Source organism: Loxodonta africana, chromosome 4, assembly GCF_030014295.1.
Source record: "Loxodonta africana isolate mLoxAfr1 chromosome 4, mLoxAfr1.hap2, whole genome shotgun sequence".
Classification (NCBI taxonomy): domain Eukaryota; kingdom Metazoa; phylum Chordata; class Mammalia; order Proboscidea; family Elephantidae; genus Loxodonta; species Loxodonta africana.
In genome coordinates, this window is record NC_087345.1 from 155,273,468 (window position 1) to 155,294,459 (window position 20,992).

At 39.9% G+C, this 20,992-nt stretch overlaps 2 protein-coding genes across 6 annotated transcripts in view; one reads left to right on the top strand and one right to left on the bottom strand.

Annotated features, from left to right (window-relative positions):
• The first annotated feature begins 952 nt into the window (after positions 1-952).
• RPP38 (ribonuclease P/MRP subunit p38) lies at positions 953-7,075 on the top strand. Of its 4 annotated transcripts, none has more exons than XM_010590707.3 (3): positions 953-1,063; positions 3,462-3,518; positions 6,136-7,075. In XM_010590707.3, the coding sequence occupies exon 3, from the start codon at positions 6,146-6,148 to the stop codon at positions 6,992-6,994; it is 849 nt and encodes a 282-aa protein (XP_010589009.1). In that variant the 5' UTR covers positions 953-1,063; positions 3,462-3,518; positions 6,136-6,145; the 3' UTR covers positions 6,995-7,075. The 4 variants fall into 4 exon arrangements, with proteins under 4 accessions (XP_010589009.1, XP_010589008.1, XP_010589010.1 ...); XM_010590706.3 differs by having other exon boundaries at positions 970-1,245; XM_010590708.3 differs by lacking the exon at positions 953-1,063 and adding an exon at positions 1,252-2,351.
• The window catches only part of NMT2 (N-myristoyltransferase 2), a 74,054-nt gene continuing 59,812 nt past the window's right edge, over positions 6,751-20,992 (bottom strand). For both annotated transcript variants that reach the window (XM_064284882.1, XM_064284883.1), the window contains 3 exons: positions 11,927-12,094; positions 10,572-10,709; positions 6,751-10,375 (listed from right to left, as the gene is read on the bottom strand). In XM_064284882.1, coding sequence (XP_064140952.1) covers positions 10,355-10,375; positions 10,572-10,709; positions 11,927-12,094 — 327 coding nt within the window. In that variant the 3' untranslated portion in view covers positions 6,751-10,354. The remainder of the gene's footprint in view (positions 10,376-10,571; positions 10,710-11,926; positions 12,095-20,992) is intronic.

A 20,992-nucleotide genomic window follows, 5' to 3' on the forward strand; every position in this document is an offset into this window, starting at 1 on the left:
CTTTCAATTACTCAGAGCAGCCCTTATCCTTCTCTCTTTAAGGTGGCTCAAGATTCTCCACATTGTTATCTGTAAACCACCTCCTCAATTTATCTTGCTTTTCTTGTTCACAGGGATTAGGCAGGGATTCGATGGAGACTGGCTCAGTGGGACAGGCAAGGACTGGGGTTTTGGGTGTCGCGTCCATTCCCACTCATAGCGACCCTACAGGACAGAGTAGAACTGCCCGATAGGGTTTTCCAGGCTGTAAATCTTTACCGCAGCAGACTGTTACATCTTTCTCCTCCAGAGGCTGATGGGCTCTGGTGGGTTGGAACCGCCAATAGCCGCAGAGCGCTTAACTACTGCGCCACCAGGACTCATCACATCTCTTGCAAAAACAAACCCGTTGCCATCGAGTTGATTCCTATTCATAAACCCACCTATTCATAAAAAAGCGACCCTATATTGATCCTGTCGGACAGAAGTCTCATAGGGCTTGCAAGGCTGTAATCTTTATTTACCAAAGCAGATGGCCATATCTTTCTCCCCTGGAGCAGCCTACGGCTTTAACCACTGAGTCACCAGGGCTACCCTCCGTCTCTGAGGCAAGCCTAGGCAAGACAAATACAGAAAAGCGAGAAGAGATAGTGCGCTCAGATTTATGGGCGCTGTAAAGTTCGAATCTGCCAGGCGCTCCCTGGAAACTCTATGGGGCAGGTCTACTCTGTTCTATAGGGTCGCTATGAGTCGGAATCGACTCGACGGCACTGGGTTTCAGGTAGAACTTGGGTTAGAACAAAGAAGGTGCCAAGGCGACAAAAGATGCCCTGAGGGACTTTCACCCATAAAAACATTCGCTCAAAAGCCACAGAGCAGTCGAGACGGCGATTACGTTACCGTAGCAACCGGAAGGTATCGCGAGACAAATATCGCGCCTGCGCACTGCCGGCTCAGGGCACGGCCGGGAGGTTTCACCGCCGGGCCGACTCTCAGGCGTTTGTAGGCTGGCTTTCGCTTTGTCGCTTCCGCGTCACGCTGCTCTTTGGACCTACTTTCCCCATTGGGAGTGGTTTAACTCAGGGTAATGAAATTGAAAGATTATTTTAGCGATTCTGCAGCGCCCCATTTGTAAGGCGGGGCCTGAGAAAAGGCGAGGGCTTTGTGCACACGCATCGCGGCCAGTTTGTAGCCGCAGCCCTCGCGAGCCGGTGGCCGCGCAGTCGCCATCTTGATTTGGCGCTGGGGAAGGGGCACGGAGAGGAGGTAAGAGGGCCGGTCCAGGGTGGGATCGGGCCTGTGCCCACCCCCACCTGACACACAAAGTGTCTACGGCTTTCCCGGACGCCCGTCGCGCCGCCGCTGCGCCCGCCCGCCTTCCCGGACTGGCTGCTCTCGCCCGGGACGAGCTATCCTCACTCTGCCTGGAATATCTCCCCCCAAACCTGTGTGGAGGATCTGTTGGATACTAGGAATGGAAAGATAAAACGCGACCCTAGCCTTTCAGTCCTACACAGTTTGGAAATAGAGACGACAAAAAAAATAATTACAGTTCCTTATGCTAAGTGGTAAAGTAAGGAGCCCTGGTGGCGCAGTGGCTAAGCGCTGGGCTGCTAGCCGAAAGGTCAGCAGTTCGAACCCACCAGCCTCTCTCGTTCTGCAGGAGAAAGATGGGGCAGTGGCCTTCCATAAAGAGTAGTCTTGGAAACTCTATGGGGCAGTTCTGCGCTGTCCTGCAGGGGTCGCTATGAGTCGGAATGGGCTCCACGGTACACCACGACAACAAATAAAGTAGGAAGGTACCAGGTACAGTGGCGGCATATACTCGGGAGGATCAACTCTTAGGAATTCAGCGATGGAGAACTGCTGCCATCATCCCTTCAGTTAGAGTTATGTCCTTCCTTAGTAGATCAGTAGGTTGAGTAGGTTTTACCCCGTATTTCAACTAGCATGTATTTCTCACCATTCACTCTGCGGCAGCTCCAGTGCAGGCCACCATCCCTATTTCTTACCTGGCCTACTCCCATAGCCTCTTTGCTGCTTCTAGTCTTGCACGCTTCCAGGCTGTCCTTTGCCCTGAATCACAGAAGTCTCCTTGTAACACCGTTCTAGTCATGCTGTTCCTCTGCTTTAAACGTGACAGTCGCTTCCTACTGCAAGGCTTGCAGGGGTCCTCACCATCTGTTCTTACCTGCCTTACCTAATACCTCACCACTTTCTCCACCTTCTCTGCTACAGTGATGTGGTTTCATTTCCTTTAATGCTGTTCCCTGGAAAACCATTTTCTACTTCCTACTCCGTTTTTTTTTTTTTACTCCCTTTGGCAGGTATTCTTCAGATATAGGGTAAAATGTCACTTCTGACCCCCTAAAGTAAGTTTTTTTTTTTACTCCCTTTGGTTTTTTTTTTTTTCACTCCCTTTGGTTTTTTTTTTTTTTACTCCCTTTGGCAGGTATTCTTCAGATATAGGGTAAAAGGTCACTTCTGACCCCCTAAAGTAAGTTGTTAGTTGCTGGCTTGACGACCCCATGTGTGCAGAGTAGAACTGTGTTATGTAGGATATTCAAGGCTGTGACTTTTTGGAAGCAGCTCACCAGGACTGTCTTCTGTGTTGTCTCTGGGTGGCTTTCAACCACCATCCTTTAGGTTTGTAATTAGGCGCTTAACTGCTTGTGCCACCCAGGGACTAGCAAGTTAAGTTAGGCCTGTTACACGTTCTTTTAGCCTTCTGTTGTTCCCTAATTTATTATTACCTGTTTGACATGTCTTCTTCATAGACTCTAAGCTCAGTGAGGTCAGTGCCTGTACTTACCTGTTTAATAGTTTATGGCCTGGTGCATTGTGGATAATCTATAAATGTTTAAGAAAGCGGTCACTGGGGTGAGGATGGGAGTGCTATTCCCGGCAGAGGGGATAATTCAAATAAAGGCATGGTTGTGAGAAACTCCTGGCCTCATTAAATAGTGTGTGATTCAGTGTTGGGGTGTAATGTGCATGGTGGGACATACGGAGAAAAGCTGGTGGGGAGACAGGGCCAGAGTGTGGAGGGCCTTGAACATCACCTTAAGGAGTTTGTAGTTGATCCTATAAGAGACCTCCAAAACATAGCTCAAAAGACACCTGAGGGAGGCTTTCCCATTTCACTCCCTTTCTCCAAAGCTGTTACTTTATCAGTACAGGTGTCCCCAGCTTATAATGTATTCAAGTTATGACAAACTGCACTTATGACCGTCTTATTTTTTTAATCATTAGTAATACGTACTACATACAGTGTTGTAGATTGGAATTATAAAGATACTGATGATAAAAGGCGGTAATAATGAAAAAAACAGAGGTATTTAACTTAAGCCAGAACTGATTTACCAGAGTTGTAGGAATGGAACCCTGTCATAAGTCAAGGACTACCTGTGCTTTGTTCTTGGATTATGTTGTATGAGACTCTTATTATTCTAACAACCTGGCTCTCTTTGTCTCCACACTAGATTTTGAAGACAGGAGGAGTTAATATATATCTTGCTATCCCTCCAGAGCACAAGACTGTAAGTACCGACCCCGTGTTGTTCGAATGCTGAGATGTATTAACTGACCTGCAGTTTGGCAGGAGCTATATTTACATGTGTCTGGCCACTCAGTCATTTATTTCCCTGTTCTTGACCATCTTCAATGTGATGCCAGCCTCTGCCAACCAGTATATTGGCTTTGGATGAGCTACTTTTCTTCCTGATTCTCTGAGCTTGAGGGGGAGCAGGGAGTAGAGGTGGGGAGAATGGGGAGGACTGTACAGTTAGGCTGGTGTGAAGGCAGCAGAGATACTGGGTGCCTGTTATTGTTAGTTGCCGTTCAGGTTGGCCCCCGACTCACAGTGACCCCATACACAATGGGATGAGATCCACAGGGTTTTCACTGGCTAGTTTTCAGATCAGCAGGCCTTTCTTCCTTGTTCATCTTAGTCTGGAAGCTATGCTGAAACTTGTTCAGCATACGAGCAATACACAAGCCTCCGTCAACAGATGGCAGTGGCTGTACTTGAGGTGCACTGGCCTGGAATCAAATTCAGCGGGTAATACTGACACAAATGAGGTTTCATTTCTAACCCTAAGGAGCTGAATTTTGGTTTTCTGTGAGAAAGTAACTAGGAGGAACATCGGAGACCAGTAGAGGTGGGGTGACCATTTCTCAGGGCTGTCACATGGGGAAAAGGTAGCCTGTCCGACACCAGTGACTCCTAATTATGGTTCTCAAGTTCACTTGGGAAGCATTTTTACAAGTACAGATACCCTGGCCCCATCCCCGAGAGATGGCAATTCAGTGGATCTGGGGTGAGGACCAGCTATCTGTTTGCTTTTAAAAGCCACAAATGATTTTTGAGGTGCAGTTAGTGTTGAAAGAGCATAAAATTTGTATTTGGAAAACTAGTCACTTTGGGCAAGATATTTAACCTGAGACTGTTTCCTCACCCGCACATTGAGGATTCTGTAAGAATTCTGTGAGAGTCAAATAGTACGTGGGGAAAGTGCCTTATAAATTCTGGCTCACTCCACAGGCACTTGTTCTTCAACCTCAGTATCCAGCCTGGTAAGTGGAAATTTAACTGGAGAGGACTTAATCCTGCATGGGGTACTTAGGGGAGGGCAGGCCTAGGTGGGATAATGACCTGGAACGAGGGACCATCAGTCATCTGGTTCCAAGAAAACAGGGACTGTTCCCCACACTCTAGACTTTTCCAGGTCAGCTTGTTTAAATTCCTTTAGTTCTGCCAAGTGCGCCCCTCTGGTTCTCAGCCAAGTCCCTGGAAGGAGAGGAAGAAAATTCAGGAAAGAAAATGGTCTATGCAGTTGCCTCTGGGATAGATAAACAGGACACACTCCCTAGACCAGTGGTTAATAACATTTTCTCCCATAAGGATCCCTTTTATTATTACTCTTATTTTTTCTTAATGGATTACTATCTTTAAAATTTTATTATGAAGTTTCCCTAGTTTAGTCAACTGCCAGGCAGAACAATGAGCTTGGAATAAGCATAGGAAAGAAGGACATGTCCATCTGTCTCAGTGTTTTGGGAAGGATATACAAGAAACAGTGATGCACTTGTGGAGGTGGCCTGGGGTCCAGGGAGGAAGAGATTTGTAATAACAAGGGCACAGAATGAGAGTGTTTGGATTTTTAATTGTGTACGTGTATTACTGTCCCAGTGTCTTAAACAGTCACACCTGGTAATTATGAATGGCAAAGGGTCTTCAGGAGTCCTGGTGCCCCAAGCGGTTAAGTGCTTAGCCGCTAACTGAAAGAAGGGCAGTTCATTCCTATCTAGCAGCTCCATAGGAGAAAGACCTGGCAATTTGCTCCTGTGAAGATTCCAAACCCACTGCTGTTGAGCTGATTCCAACTCATGGCAACCCTATAGAACAGAACTGCTCCATAGGGTTTCTAAGGCTGTAAATCTTCACAGAAGCAGACTGCCACATTTTTCTCCCCCAGAGTGGCTGGTGCGTTTGAATTACCAACCTTTTGGTTAGCAGCTCAGCACTTAACCACTGTGCCACCAGGGCTCCTCCATGAAGACTACAGCCTAGAAAACTCTATGAGGCAGTTCTACTCTGTCACATGGGGCAGTATGAGTTGAAGTTGACTCGACGGCATGTAACAACAACAAAGGTCTCTGTGGTCCTCAGATTGTGAGCTCTGTGCAGACAGTGACTTGTTCGCCACTGAAAGTATCTACAGTGTTGCCTTCCCTTCGCAGGCACTCATTGAGTAGTTGTTGAATGAATGAAAATCCAACTAGAGAGCAATTTAGAAAGTGATAACAAATCTTTAAGATTAATGCCATACAGCCGCCAAAAGGATAATTGTGAACAAGTAGAAACATGGAACATTTTTAATAAGTGAAATGAACAAATAGAATTTCAGTCTGATTTCAATAATGTAAAACATACTACCTACATATGAATAAAAGACAAAGTCAATACGAGAAAATGGAGGAAAGTAAAATTACTTAACCTTAAAAGAGAGGTTAAGTGTATGCTCACATAATTGGACCTATATAATTAGGCTTGCTATAGCTGGTCAAGAATCAGAAAGTACAACCACGATACTCTTAGGACATGCATTTCTAATTAACATTAATTTTCCTTTGTCATTTTGCTTCTCTATGAAGGATTTTCAGAATGGCTGCAGCTCCTCAAGCTGGGAGGGGATCTGTTCGGAAGACAAGACCTTTAGTTGTAAAGACATCATTGAACAATCCATATACTATCTGCTGGAGTTCTCTAGAGAGAGAGGATATGCACTTCATATTACAGACACTTGAAGACAGATTTCAGTATATTGGACTTCGGAAGATTGAGGATAAGAAAAGGAAAAAACAGCCTTCTTTCCAAAAGCAAAGCAGAGAAAAATGTAACATAGATGTCGATATTAGTGAAGATCTGAAAGAGAAAAAGCCAGATGATAACCAACAAGTGTCAGGGTGGACTCCCGTGCACGTCAGGAAGCAGCTTGCCATTGGAGTCAATGAAGTGACCAGAGCGCTGGAGAGGAACGACCTGCTTTTAGTCCTGGTGTGTAAGTCAGTCAAGCCTGCCATCATCACCTCACACTTGATTCAGTTAAGCTTATGCAGAGCTGTGCCTGCTTGCCAGGTTCCCCGCCTCAGTGAGAGAATTGCACCTGTCATTGGCTTGAAATGTGTCCTAGCCTTGGGGTTCAAAAAGAATACCGCTGACTTTGTTGATGAAATAAAAGCTATAATTCCCAGAGTACCCAGTTTAAATGTACCATGGCTTCCAGACAGAATTGAAGACTCGAGGGAAAATCAAGAGACTGAATTTTTGGGAAGGCAAGACAAAGAGATTTTGGAAACTTCATCTGAAGACCTCTCTAAACATAAGCGGAAGCTGGTTGAAGGTCAGCAGGGTTCTGCTGTAGTGTTACAACCCCTGAAAATAAAGAAAATAATTCCAAACCCTAATAAGATAAGAAAACCACCCAAAAGTAAAAAAACTACTTCAAAGTAACCTTGAAAAAACTTATTTTACAGAATTTGTAAACTGACACCTGTAAAGAAACCTTGGAACTAATAAAATGAGCTACTCTTACCTGTGTTCTTAGGGTACTGTTTGCTAATGTTCCTTTCAAACATGTAAGACTCTGTATAGCACAGATACGCTGAGCTTTAAAAATGCTAACTGCAGAAAATATTCAAAAGTGTGAATATCAAAACCAACGTTTATTGACACTAATGTCCGTGCTTATGTAAATTTACTTTTTAAAAAGGCTGGTACGATGTCACCAAGAACATCTGTATCCTGTAACACTTCATGTTTTCTATCAAACTTGAAAAATGTGCCACAGTCAACCTGGTTCTAGTTAGCAGGGTAAGTGAAACTGGATTGGAGATGCATTATTAGTTTTAAGGGAGTTACTAGATGCTAAATATGCTGTCTTCAGAAACATCTTTTTTTTACTTCATGTCAATTTGCCTTTCTTTGTAGGATGGCACAGGCTTGGGAGAAGGACTTAATATCTGCAGAAAAGGTCAGACAAGGTCTTTCAGCCAGTTAGAATTCACCCCTTCACATGGTTGACTTATTTTCTTAGGTGTACCTAACGTGTATAAAAAGTGTTATGGTAGTTAGATGAAGTATCACAGTGGTTAAGAGCTTGGCTGCTAACCAAGAAAAGTCAGCAGTTTGAATCCACCAGACGCTCCTTGGAAACCATATGGGACAGTCCTACTCAGTGCTACAGGGTTGCTATGGGTCAGAATCGACTTGACGGCAAGGGTTTTCGTTTTTTTTTTCAGGTGAACTATGGCAAAGAGGTGGGCCTGGGCAATTATAGAGTGCCCTTCACGTCAGGAAATGGAGCACCGTGGAGCCTAAGTTACCGTCTGTAATTCAGGGGGAAGCTGTGGGTTTGCCAAAATTAATTTTCATCGTAAATTCTGGTTGTATTATAGATTATGGTACTTTAGTTCATTAACATTTTTCACTTAGTGCCATCTTGGGGGGGAAAAAAAGGAAGAATACTTCATAGACTATTTTGGTTATAGAATGCAGAACAAGGTCTTTTGAATCTGTAAGACATTATATATTACATTTAAATTGAATGTTTTAATAGCTACGTTATAAACAAGCAGTTCTACCAGTTCTCTATTTTAAAAGTTCATTGGTAATCTGCTTAAATGACAGCAAGACAAATCTATCATTAATAATTTTAAGATAACTCTGTTTAAGAATTCTAAAACAATTGGAACCCTGTAAATGACTCTTCAAAGGAACAGTTTCATTATGAGGTAAGCTCATGACAAACTGGCAATTCTGCAATTATTTGAAAACCTACTTCGTATGAGACTGCTATAAAAATGAGTGGGACACAGTTCCCAACAAAAGCCTTGACTCCAAATTAAGTTAAAATCACCTTTACTTAATGCTGGTGTCTCAAAAAGTTTGTTTTGCTTCTTGAAACCTTTATCCCTATTAAAGAATGGTAATGCAACTGGGTTTGAGCCGTCCTAAATAGGAAGTTGGAAATCCTGGTTGTGTAGTGCTTAAGTGCTATGGCTGCTAAAAAAAGGCCAGCAGTTTAAATCCACCAGGTGCTCCTTGGAAACTCTGTGGGGCAGTTCTATGAGTCGGAATCGACTCAATGGCAACAGGTTTGGTTTTTGGTAAATAGGAAGTCTTCCACTGCATCTTCAATAAAGTGAACAGTGCTAGTCCTAACTATGCACTACTCTGTGGCCCAGGTGTCCCCTCTAGTGGTAGTCCTAGGGATCCCACAAGCTGTGGGGTAGTCATTAGGATAAGGGCGAGATGTAGAAAGCTTTCAACTCGAGGCCTAATGTAACTCAGAGGTCAACAAACTTCTGTAAAGGGCCAGATAGTATAGATTTTAGGCTTGTTGGCTAGTCTGTTGCAGCAATTCAACTATATTTGTTGTGTAAAGCCAAAAGGCAATATATAAATGAATATAGCTGTGTTCTCAAAAAACTTTATGGACCCTGAAATTTGACATGTCACAAAATGTTACCCTTTTGCCCCAGCCCCCAACCATTCAAAAAGGTAAAAACCATTCCTTAGCCAGATTTTCCCAGGGGCCATGGTTTACTGACCCCTGGTATTGACTGGCTTCACAAGACTACTGATAACATGAAGAAATGCTATTATGTTGTCTAAAAAATTAATTTTTTCTGGACTGAACAGCCTAGGCACTGGTACAGTAAAGGCAGGAAAAAGTATATCTACTTTTGTGGTATCTGAGTCAAGGCCAATCTGTGTGGCCTCATTTAGCATCTTTTTTCCTCCTTGGACTATTGGCAATATATACATAAATATGTACACTGTGAGGCTTTTTCAAATTCTAGATAAAAACACCATCAGTAACAAAATTATGAATACTTATTTACAAATAAGACATTTTCCATTAGCATGGCAGCGTTCATGATAAAGTCAGCTTAAAGGAATATGTGCAATTGTGCATAAGCAATAAAAATATTCAAACTCTCAATGTCCTGATAGTACTAATAAATTCCACTGGGCATTTCTTTTGACTTTAGAGCTTTTATTTTCTTTTCCTCACATAACCTTGATGTTGCTGAGAAGAAACGAGTTTGAGCAGCAGCAGAAAAGTCTAGTCAGTCATGGGTGTATACTCTTTCAGAGAGCACACTTAATGTTTGCACAAAACTTTGCTTTTGAACCAGGTTCACTGATCTGTAAAGATCAAAGTAGAAATTTGTGTCTTTATTGATTTGGCAACTTTGCTTATGGAGAAATAAACGTACCAGTCACCAGCACACTTTGATATTGCTCCACGCTTAAATATTCACCACTTGTCATTGTGTTATGAAAGTGTTGATTCCATAAATTTTCCTTACAATTATCATGTGAGGCAATGTAAGTAAAAATTTTCAGAATGGATCCTTGATTCTCTTAGACTGACAAGTATACCACCACTTAATAAATAGAAATGCAGCAGTCTATCTTCACACAATAGCAAAGAATTTCTTACGTGATTCCATAACTTCTTTGCAGTCCATACAAAAACAGCCCCTTTGCTACAGAGTGGAAAAATACCTTCTCTTCATCAAGAGACAACCAAAAAACTGAAAGTTAGAGGAATGTGCTCTTTATACCCTTTCATCCCTCCCACAAATGGCTAAACAGTGCAAAAAGGATGAAATTTTATGTTCTAGCTAGAAGTGTCAGCATTGGTCACATACGGATGTTTTTTCATCTTTTCTGATTGTTATCAACTGCTTCAATTTCACTTAAGTTGTGCTTTTATTCTTCTTTGGAATGGCAGTTCCAGGAATCATTAAATAGAATATTAACAAATGATGATGTCAGAGTTCTAGAAATAAAACTATCCAACTACTGTAATACGAGTCCAACCTACAGGAAGGGAAGAAATGGAATAGTGAGAACAAGTAATCAAGAAAATTTAAATGATAATGAATTACAATAGATCTGTATTTAAAAAAAAACCCCAAAAAACAAAACCTCTTAAAAATCCTAAGGGAAGTAAGCATGGGGTTTTCTAGGTAAATGTATTTCTTCTCTGTACAAACTCTGTGTCCATGTCACTTACCTTTTCAGAATCTGTTCCTGGACACCTCCAGTTGTATAAGTAATATTGCAAATTGCCATCTCCTATACCAAACTTGAGTTTTTCCAAGAATGTCTTATTTTCCATCAAATCTAGTGCATTGAATACATCAAATCCTTTCTGCCAATGTAAAAAGAATTTAAAAATACCAAAGGACTAGAGTGCTTTCTACATTATGCATTTTGGTATAACATTTAATTATTAAAAGCTCAAATATTGATGCCTGCAATATACAGTGTAGTTTAAGAATTCAGTTCAAAACTCTTGCTAAACTAATAGTGAATTTGGTGGAGTCACCAAGATAATCCAGAAATGCTGAATCAAAAAATCTGGTGTGAGGGCTAACTCTGACATAGTAAAACAATTATTAAGATTTCAAAAATATTTTGTACCTGTTTTAGAGGAACTAAGGGGGCTCCATCTCCAGAGACTGTTAGTTATTGAACGTTCTAATTTTTGACTTAGCTGAAGCTACAGCAAGGAATCAAAGTTGTAAAGACTTTAAATAGTATGTTTTGTCTTGGGTTGATACTGAGAATTAATTTCAGTAAAATTTTCATAGTTAAAATCAAATTTCTTTAATATATTAGACAATGATAAGATAACATGTAAAATGTGGTGCAGGTGAAGTTTCTTGGGGGTTTTGCCTTAAATGATTACTGGCCTTTTTTGTGAAACAGCTGAAAATGGGCAACAGGACCAAAGAATCTGAGGGTAATGTTGATTTCTGGATCCCTAAGTAAGACAGCTTTTAAAACGTCTTATCAAATACTAGGAAGATGCTTTTCTTGTGCTCTTCTCAATGTCTTACAAGCAATATTTTCTCACATTCAATAATTACATCAAAATGCTGATTTCAATTTCTTTTTTAAAGAAAAAATCATTTGTAGCAAGAATCTGACAATTATCCCAACTTCTACACAGAGGAAAGAGAAAAGTAGCACAGTATAGTAAGGTATATTTTGAATTGAATTCCTTTCATTTTAAAATTCAGAGACTAAATTGAAACAAAAAATTTATTGCTGCTAATTATACACTGTAACTCTCATGTATTTTCCTTACATTATGGGCTTTATATATTATTATAGAAGTGTTAGATGTATCTGATAAGTACAAAATATCTTCTTGTTTTTTAAGTTGGCAAAAGAATTAATGACAAAAATAGCCACTAAAATTTTAAAAGAAACTCTTATCAAAATTATTCCTTTGAATGATAGTCAACAGTAAAAAATATCTGGAATGAATTCCACCAGTGTGGAAAAAATACAGTGAGATGTTTTATATGTCCTGACATAGTATTTTCAGAAAATGGCACAAAGAAGCAATGAGTTGCTTACCAACTTGGCTATAATGAGCGCGTCATTCATGAGGTCTAAGAGGGGTGTCTCCGTGTGAACGTTGTAGAAGGAGTACGCAGCTTTGAGGCTCTTATGGACAGGGTGATGCATGACTGTTGAAGGGAGTGTGTAGAAGCTCAGGAAGTCAGTTAATTTACCACTTGAGCTCTATAAGAACAAAGGTGATGTCAGGTCAATACTTCCTTGAAAAAGTTTAATCCACACATTTAAACTAACTTTTTGATCTTTGACTTGCATCATAACTTTCTGTGAGGATGCTAAGCAATAACACCTCATACTTCCTTCTTGGTAGTCTGATTTGAAGCCCCTTATAGTATGTTGAGTATGTTGAGGAGCCCTGGTGGTGCAGTGGTTAAGTGTTCAGCTGCTAACTGAAAGGTTGGTGGTTCAAAACTACCAGCTGCTCTGCAGGAAAAAGATGTGGCAGTCTGCTTCCATAAAGATTACACAGCCTTGGAAACCCAATGGGGCAGTTCTACTCTGTCCTATAGGGTCGCTATCAGTCAGAATCGGCTGGAAGGCAATGGGTTTTTTTTTTTTTTTTTTTTAAAAACAGTATGTTGGAAGTCCCTGGGTGGTGCAATTGGTTAAGGGTTGGGCTACTACTAACTGAAAGGTTGGCAGTTCAACCTCACCCAGAGGCATCTCAGAAGACAACCTTGAAAACCCTATGGAGCACAGTTCTACTCTGTAACACATGGAGTCACCATGAACTGGAATCAACTCAAATGCAACTGGTACGCTATGTTGGGTAAAAGCCTGGAAGAGCATGGAGCTATCTTAGCCTAAGTGCTAGCTGGCTACTTGCATAAAGTTCTTGTTGTTGTTATTAGGTGCCGTCGAGCTGGTTCCAACTCATAGCAATCCAATGTACAACAGAACGAAACACTGCCCGATCATGTGCCATCCTCACAATTGTTGCTATGCTTAAGCCTGCTGTTGCAGCCACTATGTCAATCCATCCTGTTGAGGGTCTTCCTCTTTTTTGCTGACCCTCTACCAAGCATGACATCCTTCTCCAGGACTGATAACGTGTCCTAAGTATGTCAGATGTAGTCTCGCCATTCTTGCTTCTAAGGAGCATTCTGGTTGTACTTCTTCCAAAACAGATTTGTTCATTCTTTTGGCAGTCCATGGTACATTCAATATTCTCCAGCACCACAATTCAAAGGTGTCAATTCTTTTTTGGTCTTTGTTATTCGTTGTCCAGCTTTCGCCTGGACATGAGGCAACTGAAAACACCGTGGCTTAAGTCAGGTGCACTTTAGACCTCAAGATGTCATCTTTGCTTTTCAACACTTAAAGAGGTCTTTTGCAGCTGATTTGCCCAATGCGATGCGTTGTTTGATTTTTTGACTGCTGCTTCTATGGTTGCTGATTGTGGATCCAAGTAAAATGAAATCCTTGACAACTTCAATCTTTTCTCTGTTTATCACGATGTTGCTTATTGGTTCAGCTGTGAGGATTTTTATTTCCTTTATGTGGAAGTGTAATACATATTGAAGGCTGTGGTCTTTGATCTTCATCAGTAAGTGCTTCAAGTCCTCTTCGCTTTTAGCAAGCAAGGTTGTATCATCTGTATATTGCAGGTTGTTAATGAGTCTTCCTCCAATCCTGATGCCCTGCTCTTCTTCATATAGTTCAGCTTCTCGGATTATCTGCTCAGCATACAGATTGAATACGTATGATGAGAGGATACAACCTGATGCACACCTTTCCTGACTTTACACCATGCAGTATCCCCTTGTTCTGTTCGAACGACTGCCTCTTGATCCATGTAGAGATTCCTCATGAGCACAATTAATTGTTCTGGAATTCCCATTATCCACAATGTTATTTCTCTTAGTCTGGAAGCTCAGCTGAAACCTGTCCGCCATGGGTGACCCTGCTGGTATTCGAATACCGGTGGCATAGCTTCCAGCATCATAGCAACACGCGATCCCCCACAATACGACAAACTGACAGATGCATGGGAGATAAAGTTCTTAGGAAGGAGAGTATCCTAAAAAGAAAAGCTTCCCTCCAGTTGACTAATGAGTGATAAAAGCAGATTTATTGTTTTTGCAGAAATAATAGCTCTAAGGATTAGAAGGCTACCTTCTTCTCCAGCTAAAAGATACAATATAATATCTAACACCAGCTTAGCCCAGAGCAAGAATTTTATCAGCTTAAAGTGAAGTGAAATATTGAGTTTGGAAGCTATTCTTCAGAAGTTTGTGAAAGGTATTGGTTCTGTACCAAAACACACACATGTGACTATCTGAGAAATCTGCAACTATCAAAAATAAAACAGAAGGTAATCAATGGGGTTTATTTCAGCATCACTGGCATAACTTCTAATAAAAGGAAACTAGCCAGTACTGTTGGGGTTGTTTTGATCGGATACGGTGGCTTTGCCGCATTTTGGAATATGATATGCTTGAATTATATGGCTAAAGAAGCTGGACCACATGCATGCCATTGCTAGTTTTTCCAGCAGAAAATTCCAAAGAGATGGTTTATCTGATTTTTGAGCGCTTCTGGTTCATTAGACTTTTTTCCAGACATGAAGAAATTAGAGGGATTAAACTAAAGTGATTTTCTATTGCTCTACATTAGCATCTCAGTACTAGAGATGAATTAAAGACCTAAACATTCAGCTTTAATGAGGATTTTACATTCTCCTATGAATTTATCGATGCTGTATTTTACAGGCACATACACTGTGATCACTCAGGGCAGCTTTAGAACCTGATTAGCTCTGCCTCCCTCCCAATTATCATTATCTGCTTTCTAAAGAACTGATTCTTCATAGTCACATCAACGATAAAATGACTCTTTCCTTCTTTGGTGCTAAAACGTTACTAGAATTATTATCTGACTTTTGAGGAAGAGTGGAGTAATCATCTCCTTTGGTTCCTCCCACAGTCCTTCATAGCCAATTAATTGTAAAGACTGCTTGACTTAAAAAAAAATCTACCCACAAACAGCACAATGACTTGGTGGTTTATACATAAGTTCTACCCGATCTCCTACAAACAGATAACTCCTACATTATATAAACTATTCCAGGAAAAAAAGAAATAGAGGGAAAGCTCTTCAACTCATTACCTAGTCTAACTTTGATAACAAAATAGGACAAGGACAGGGTACAAAAGGGAAATTACAGTCTGACCTCAATCATGAGTATAGAAGAAAAAATCCTAAATATTAGGAAACTAAATCTAATGTGTGTGTATGTGTATAAATAAAATATACCATGACTCAGTAGGGCTTAAAGCACAGATGTAAAAATAGTTCCATTTGGCAAACAGTTTAAACGTATTTCAACAGGTGCAGAAAAAGCATGGAATAAAAGTCAACATCAATTCATGATTAAAAACTCTCAATCCCAGAAGCCTATTTTTCTCCTAGTACCTAAGACTCTCCTCTCTCTACCCCTCTAGGCAGAGACTCCAGGGTGGCCAAGGGGCACTGGCAGAGGGGATCCTGCCTCAATAAGCACAGCCTGGGAAGTGTGCTCCATACTCTTTAGGCAGGGGAATCCCACCAAAAGTGCCTGGCCAGTGAAGTCCCTTTGGTGTCCCGAAGTCCCTCTGATGCCCCAAACTTGTGACTCCCCTCCCCCACCAGTAGACACCAAGTAGCCCAGCCTGAGAAAACCTCCTCTAATCACTCTGACAGTATAAGCACAGATGGGTGGGAGTCCCAGAGGCACCAGATAAACTGACACTGCAAAAGCTCTGAAAACTAAACTGTCATTGGAACATCAGGCAACAAAAATGGACCAGGACCTGCGCGCTAAATCTAAACAAGGTGACTACTAAATATTTAAATAGGACCTGGAGTTTCCTAACATAATAGGCAAGATGTCCAGGATACAAGTGAAAATTACCTGTCATTCCAACAACCAGGAAAATCACAACTTCAGTGGGAAAGGACAATCGACCGATGCCAACACTGAGATAAATCAAATGTTGGAGTTAGCTGACAAGAATTGTACAGCAACAACTGTATGGCAACAAACTGGATAACCTAGATGAAATGGACAAATTCTTAGAAGCACACAAACTACGCAAACTGGCTCAAGAGGAAACAGAAAGTCTCAAGAGATCCATAACAACTGGAGAGATCAAACCAGTAATCAAAAACTTCCCAATAAAAAAAAAGTCCTGGACCAGATGGCTTCTCTGGGGAATTCTACAAAACATTTAGAGAAGAACTGACACCAATACTGTTTAAACTCTTCCAAAAGATAGAGAAGAAAGGAATACTCCCAAATTCACTGTATGAAGCAAACATAACTCTGATACCAAAACTAGACAAACACACAAGAAAAGAAAACTACTGGCAATATCTCTTATGAATACAGATGCAAAAATCGTCAAAAAAATACTAGCGAACAGAATCCAATCGCATATTAAGAGAGTCGTATGCCATGACCAAGTAAGATTTATTCCAGGAATGCAGGCATGGTTTGACATCAGAAAATCAATGTAACACACCACATCAACAGAACAAAGTAAAAGAACCACATGATCACCTCTATGGATACAGAGAAAGTATTTGATAAAATCCAACACCTTTTCTTGATGAAAACCCTAAAGATGATTGGAATAGAAGGGAAATTCCTCAATATGATTCAGGGCATATATGAAAAGCCAATAGCCAACATTATACTTAATGAAGAACAAGACAAGGGTGCCCGCTCTTACCACTTCTATTCAATATTGTATTAGAAGTCCTAGCAAGAGCAGTAAGACAAGAAAAAGAATAAAAGTTATTCAGACTGGAAAAGAAGTAAAATGATCTCTATTTGTAGATGATATGATCTTACATATACAACATCCCAAAGAGTCCTCAAGAAAACTTCTAGAGCTAATAGAGGAATTTAGCAAAGTTGCAGGGTACAAGGTTTAACAAGCCAAAATCCGTTGAGTCCTATACACAAGCAATGAGAAATCTGAGAGGGAAATTAGGGAAACAATTCCATTTACAATAGCATCTAAGAGAATAAAATACCTAGGAATAAATCTAACCAGGGATGTGAGAACTTATACAATGAAAACTATAAGACACTGCTGAAAGAGATTAAAGAAGACTTAAATAAATGGAAAGATGTTCCATGTTCATGGATTGGAAGACTTAATATTGTTAAGATGTCAATACTACCCAAAGTGATCTACAGATTTGACATAATCCCGATCAAAATTCCAACAGCTTTCTTTACAGATACAGAAAAATCAACCCTCAGCTTTATATGGAATGGCAAGAGGCTCTGAATAGCTAAAACAACACTGAGAGAGAAGAACAAAGTAGGAGGACTCACATTTCCTGATTTTAAAACATATTATATAGCTACAGTAATCAAAATAGTTAGGTACTGGTGTAACAATAGATGCACAGACCAATGGAACAGAACTGAGAGTCCAGACATAAACCCACACGTTTATGGTCAACTGATTTTTGACAAGGATGCTAAATCCATTTGATGGGAAAAGAAAAGTTGCTTCAGTAAATGGTGCTGGGAAAACTGGATTTCCACATGCAGAAAAATGAAACAGGATCCATGCCTCATACCATACATACACAAAAACAAGTTCAAAATGGATTATGGACCTAAATGTGCAAATTAAAACCACAAAATTCTGAGAAGAACAAGCAGAGGCAATGCTGTCAGGTTTACCTTTTAACAATGGATTATCTAATATAATAGCAAAAGCAAAAAAAATACAAAAACAAACAAAACAGAGTAGCTGCTGAAGCTTCAAACACCTCATGGGTTTTGGTTCTTCTTTTTGGAGGTTTAAGGTCATGGCTTCATGGGACATCCCAGTTAACTGGCCTACTAACATGTTTAGTGCTTCTGTTCTACCTTCTAGTTTGTTGCACAGCACCTGAGGTCTTAAAAGCTTGTAAGTGCCCAACCAAGGCACAATTGGTTGCTATTCACCTGCAGCAACAGAGAAAGGAGAGTCTGGAATAGGAGGAAGATACGGAATGTGTGGCTAATCATCTCCATGAACAACTGCCTTCTTTGCTATGAGACAAGAACTGAATGGTGCCTAGCTACCATTACTGAACATTTTGATCAAAGATTCCATAGAAGAATTCTGACCAAAAGGGATAAAATGCAGAAGAGAATTTCAAATTCTCATGTACCCTAGACTTTCTGAAGCCATTAGGGTGGACGAACCGCTGAAACTATTGCCCTGAGATAATCTTTAAGCCTTAAACCCAAAATATCCCCTGAAATCATCTTAAAACTGAACAGTAGTTTAGGTTACATAGTAAAAATGGTCTGTCTTGAGCATTACGCTCTTTTAAAAACTATCTATACGGGATCGAATTGACAACATCGATTCGAAAGATTAGATAGGAACCTTAGGGGGCACTGAATTTATGTTAATTAGGGTAGAACAGCTCAGAAAAGGAGGGTGAGAATAATTTGCACGACTGGAAGAATGTAATCAATGTCACTGAATTGTTCATGTAGAAACTGCTGAATTAGTGTACCTTTTCCTATTTATATTCTCAACAACAAACTATAAAGACAAAATTATAAAGCAGCCATCACAAAATGCTTAAACAGTTGATTACAAACTCTCCAGAAACAAATAAATAAACAGAAGTTAGAGCAAACACATGGCATCTATAGAATCGAAAAGACAATAACAGATAATCAAAAAAACTCACTAGATGGGGTCAATAGTAAATAAGAGCGCAGATGAGAGAGGACAGAATCAGTGAACTTGAGGACAAGTCAGTAAGATTTCCTTTATCTGAACAATCTCTGGTGAGTGAAAAGAGCCAATCCCAAAAGGTTACAAACTTTATGATTCCACTTATATACTATATTTAGTATTCTTGAAATGACAAAAATTTAAAAGTAGCAATAGATTAGCAGTTACCAGCAGCTTATAAAAGGGAAACATGAAGGACCCTTGTGATGAACTGTTTTGTATCTTGAAAGTGGTGATGGGTACACAAGCCTACACATGGGATAAAATTGTAAAGAACTAAATATACTCACACACACAGAAACGAGTACAAGTAAAAAAATATGAAAATACGACTTTGAGAAGGACATTGTATCAATATCAAAATTATAATATTGTACTATACTTTTGCCAGATGTTACCCTTGGAGCAAATGGAGTAATGGGTACACGAGAGCTCTCTGGTTATTTTTTGTGGCTGCACGTGAATCTACAGTTAGCTCAATAAAAATTTCAATTAAAGAATATGGAAGACTTTTAGGGAACAAACTAATAGAAGGTAAGTTGCATGATTATTTACTGTTTTTAGCCTTCCTTAAGGCCTAAAAGAGTGGCTGGCTAAGAGCAGGTGCTCAATAAATAAAAGAAATTATAAACATCATTAAAGGACATAAAGGAAAACCTAAATAAGGAAGTAATATTCCATGTTTATTGATGGAAAGACTCATTATTTTAAAGATGTTAAATCTTTCCAAATCAATATATAAACTCAACCCATTTCCAGTCAAAATCCTAATAGTTTTGTGGACCTCGACAGCAGATCCTAAAATGTCTATAGAAGGGTATAAGATCCAAGAAGTTTTTAAAGAAAAAAATGAGAAGCAAGTGCTCTCATTTAAAAGAAAACAAAACAAAAATCAGCACTGTGGAGTGACAGACATATAAAACAATGGAACAGAATAGAGCTCGGAAGCAAACCTATTTATATATGGGAACTTGGTATATGATAACAAGGAGGCACCACAAATGTGTGGGGAAAGGACTAGTTATTAAGAGTGCTAAGACAACTGACTATACGTATAGAAAAAATACTAGATTGCTACCTCAAGCCATATATAAAAATAAATTCCAAGGATATTAGGCCAAGTGAAGGAAGGAAAGCTTTAACCATATGGGAGAAGATTTCACATTTGATAAAATTAACACTCAAAATATACGATAAAAGACAACATAAAACTAAATGGCAACCCACAGACTAGGAGAAGGAATCTATAATACATACAATTAACAAAGTATTGGTAATCAAAATATACAAAAAATATACAAATTAACAAAAAGATTATAGCCAAAAAAAAAAAAATCCAACTCATTTAAGAAAGAAAAATGGTTAATAGATGTATAAGAACATGTCAAATTCATTGGAAATGAGGGAATGTGAATTAAAAACAGGATACCATTTCATGCCCTTCAGACAGGTCTAAATTTAAAGTCTGATAATAACAAGTGTTGGTGAGGATGTGAGGACACAGAAACACTCATGCTGCTAATGAGCTACTTTGGTGAGATATTTGGCAATCTCTAGTAATGTCAAAGGTACGCGTCTGACCTTTTGACTCAGAAGCTCTACTTCTAAGTACATGCTCTACGGCAACAGTTTTCAAAGTGTAGCGCATGAACCCCTATGGATACCTAAGACCCTTTTGGGGAACCTATGAAGGCAAAACGATTTTCATTAAAAAACAAAACAAAAAACAGTTGCTCTCAGGTGGATTCTGACTCATGGGTCTACCCATGTGTGTCAGGGTAGAACTGTGCTCCATAGGGTTTTCAATGGCTAATTGTTTCAAAGTAGATCTCCAGGCCTTTCTGTTGAGGCATCTCTGGGTGGACTCGAACCTCTAACCTTTCAGTTAGTGGCTGAGCACATTAACTGTTTGCACCACCTAGGGATCCTTTCATAATAATAAGTTATCTGACTTGTTCACTGTGCTGACATCTGCACTGATGATGCAAAAGCAGTGGCAGATAAAATTGCTGATGCCTTAACACAAAACAGGGCAGTGGCACCAAACCATACTACTCGTCATTATGTTCTTCAACCACAACTTCACAGTTAAAAAAAAAAGGTCAGTTTCATTTAAGCATGTCCTTGGTAAAGCATTAAGAATTATTAATTTGGTTATCAAGTACCCATCTTTTTAAATTCTGTGTGATGAAATGGGAACTACAAGTGTCTTAGTTATCTAGTGCTTGCTGTGACAGAAATACCACAAGTGGATGGCTTCAACAAACAGAAGTATGTTCTCTCACAGTCTAGCAGGCTACAAGTCTGAATTCAGGGACTCAGC

What these genes read in the sequence shown, in the direction of transcription:
- RPP38 (XM_010590707.3), top strand. Translation starts at nt 6,146, where the DNA reads ATGGCTGCAGCTCCTCAAGCTGGGAGGGGATCTGTTCGGAAGACAAGA.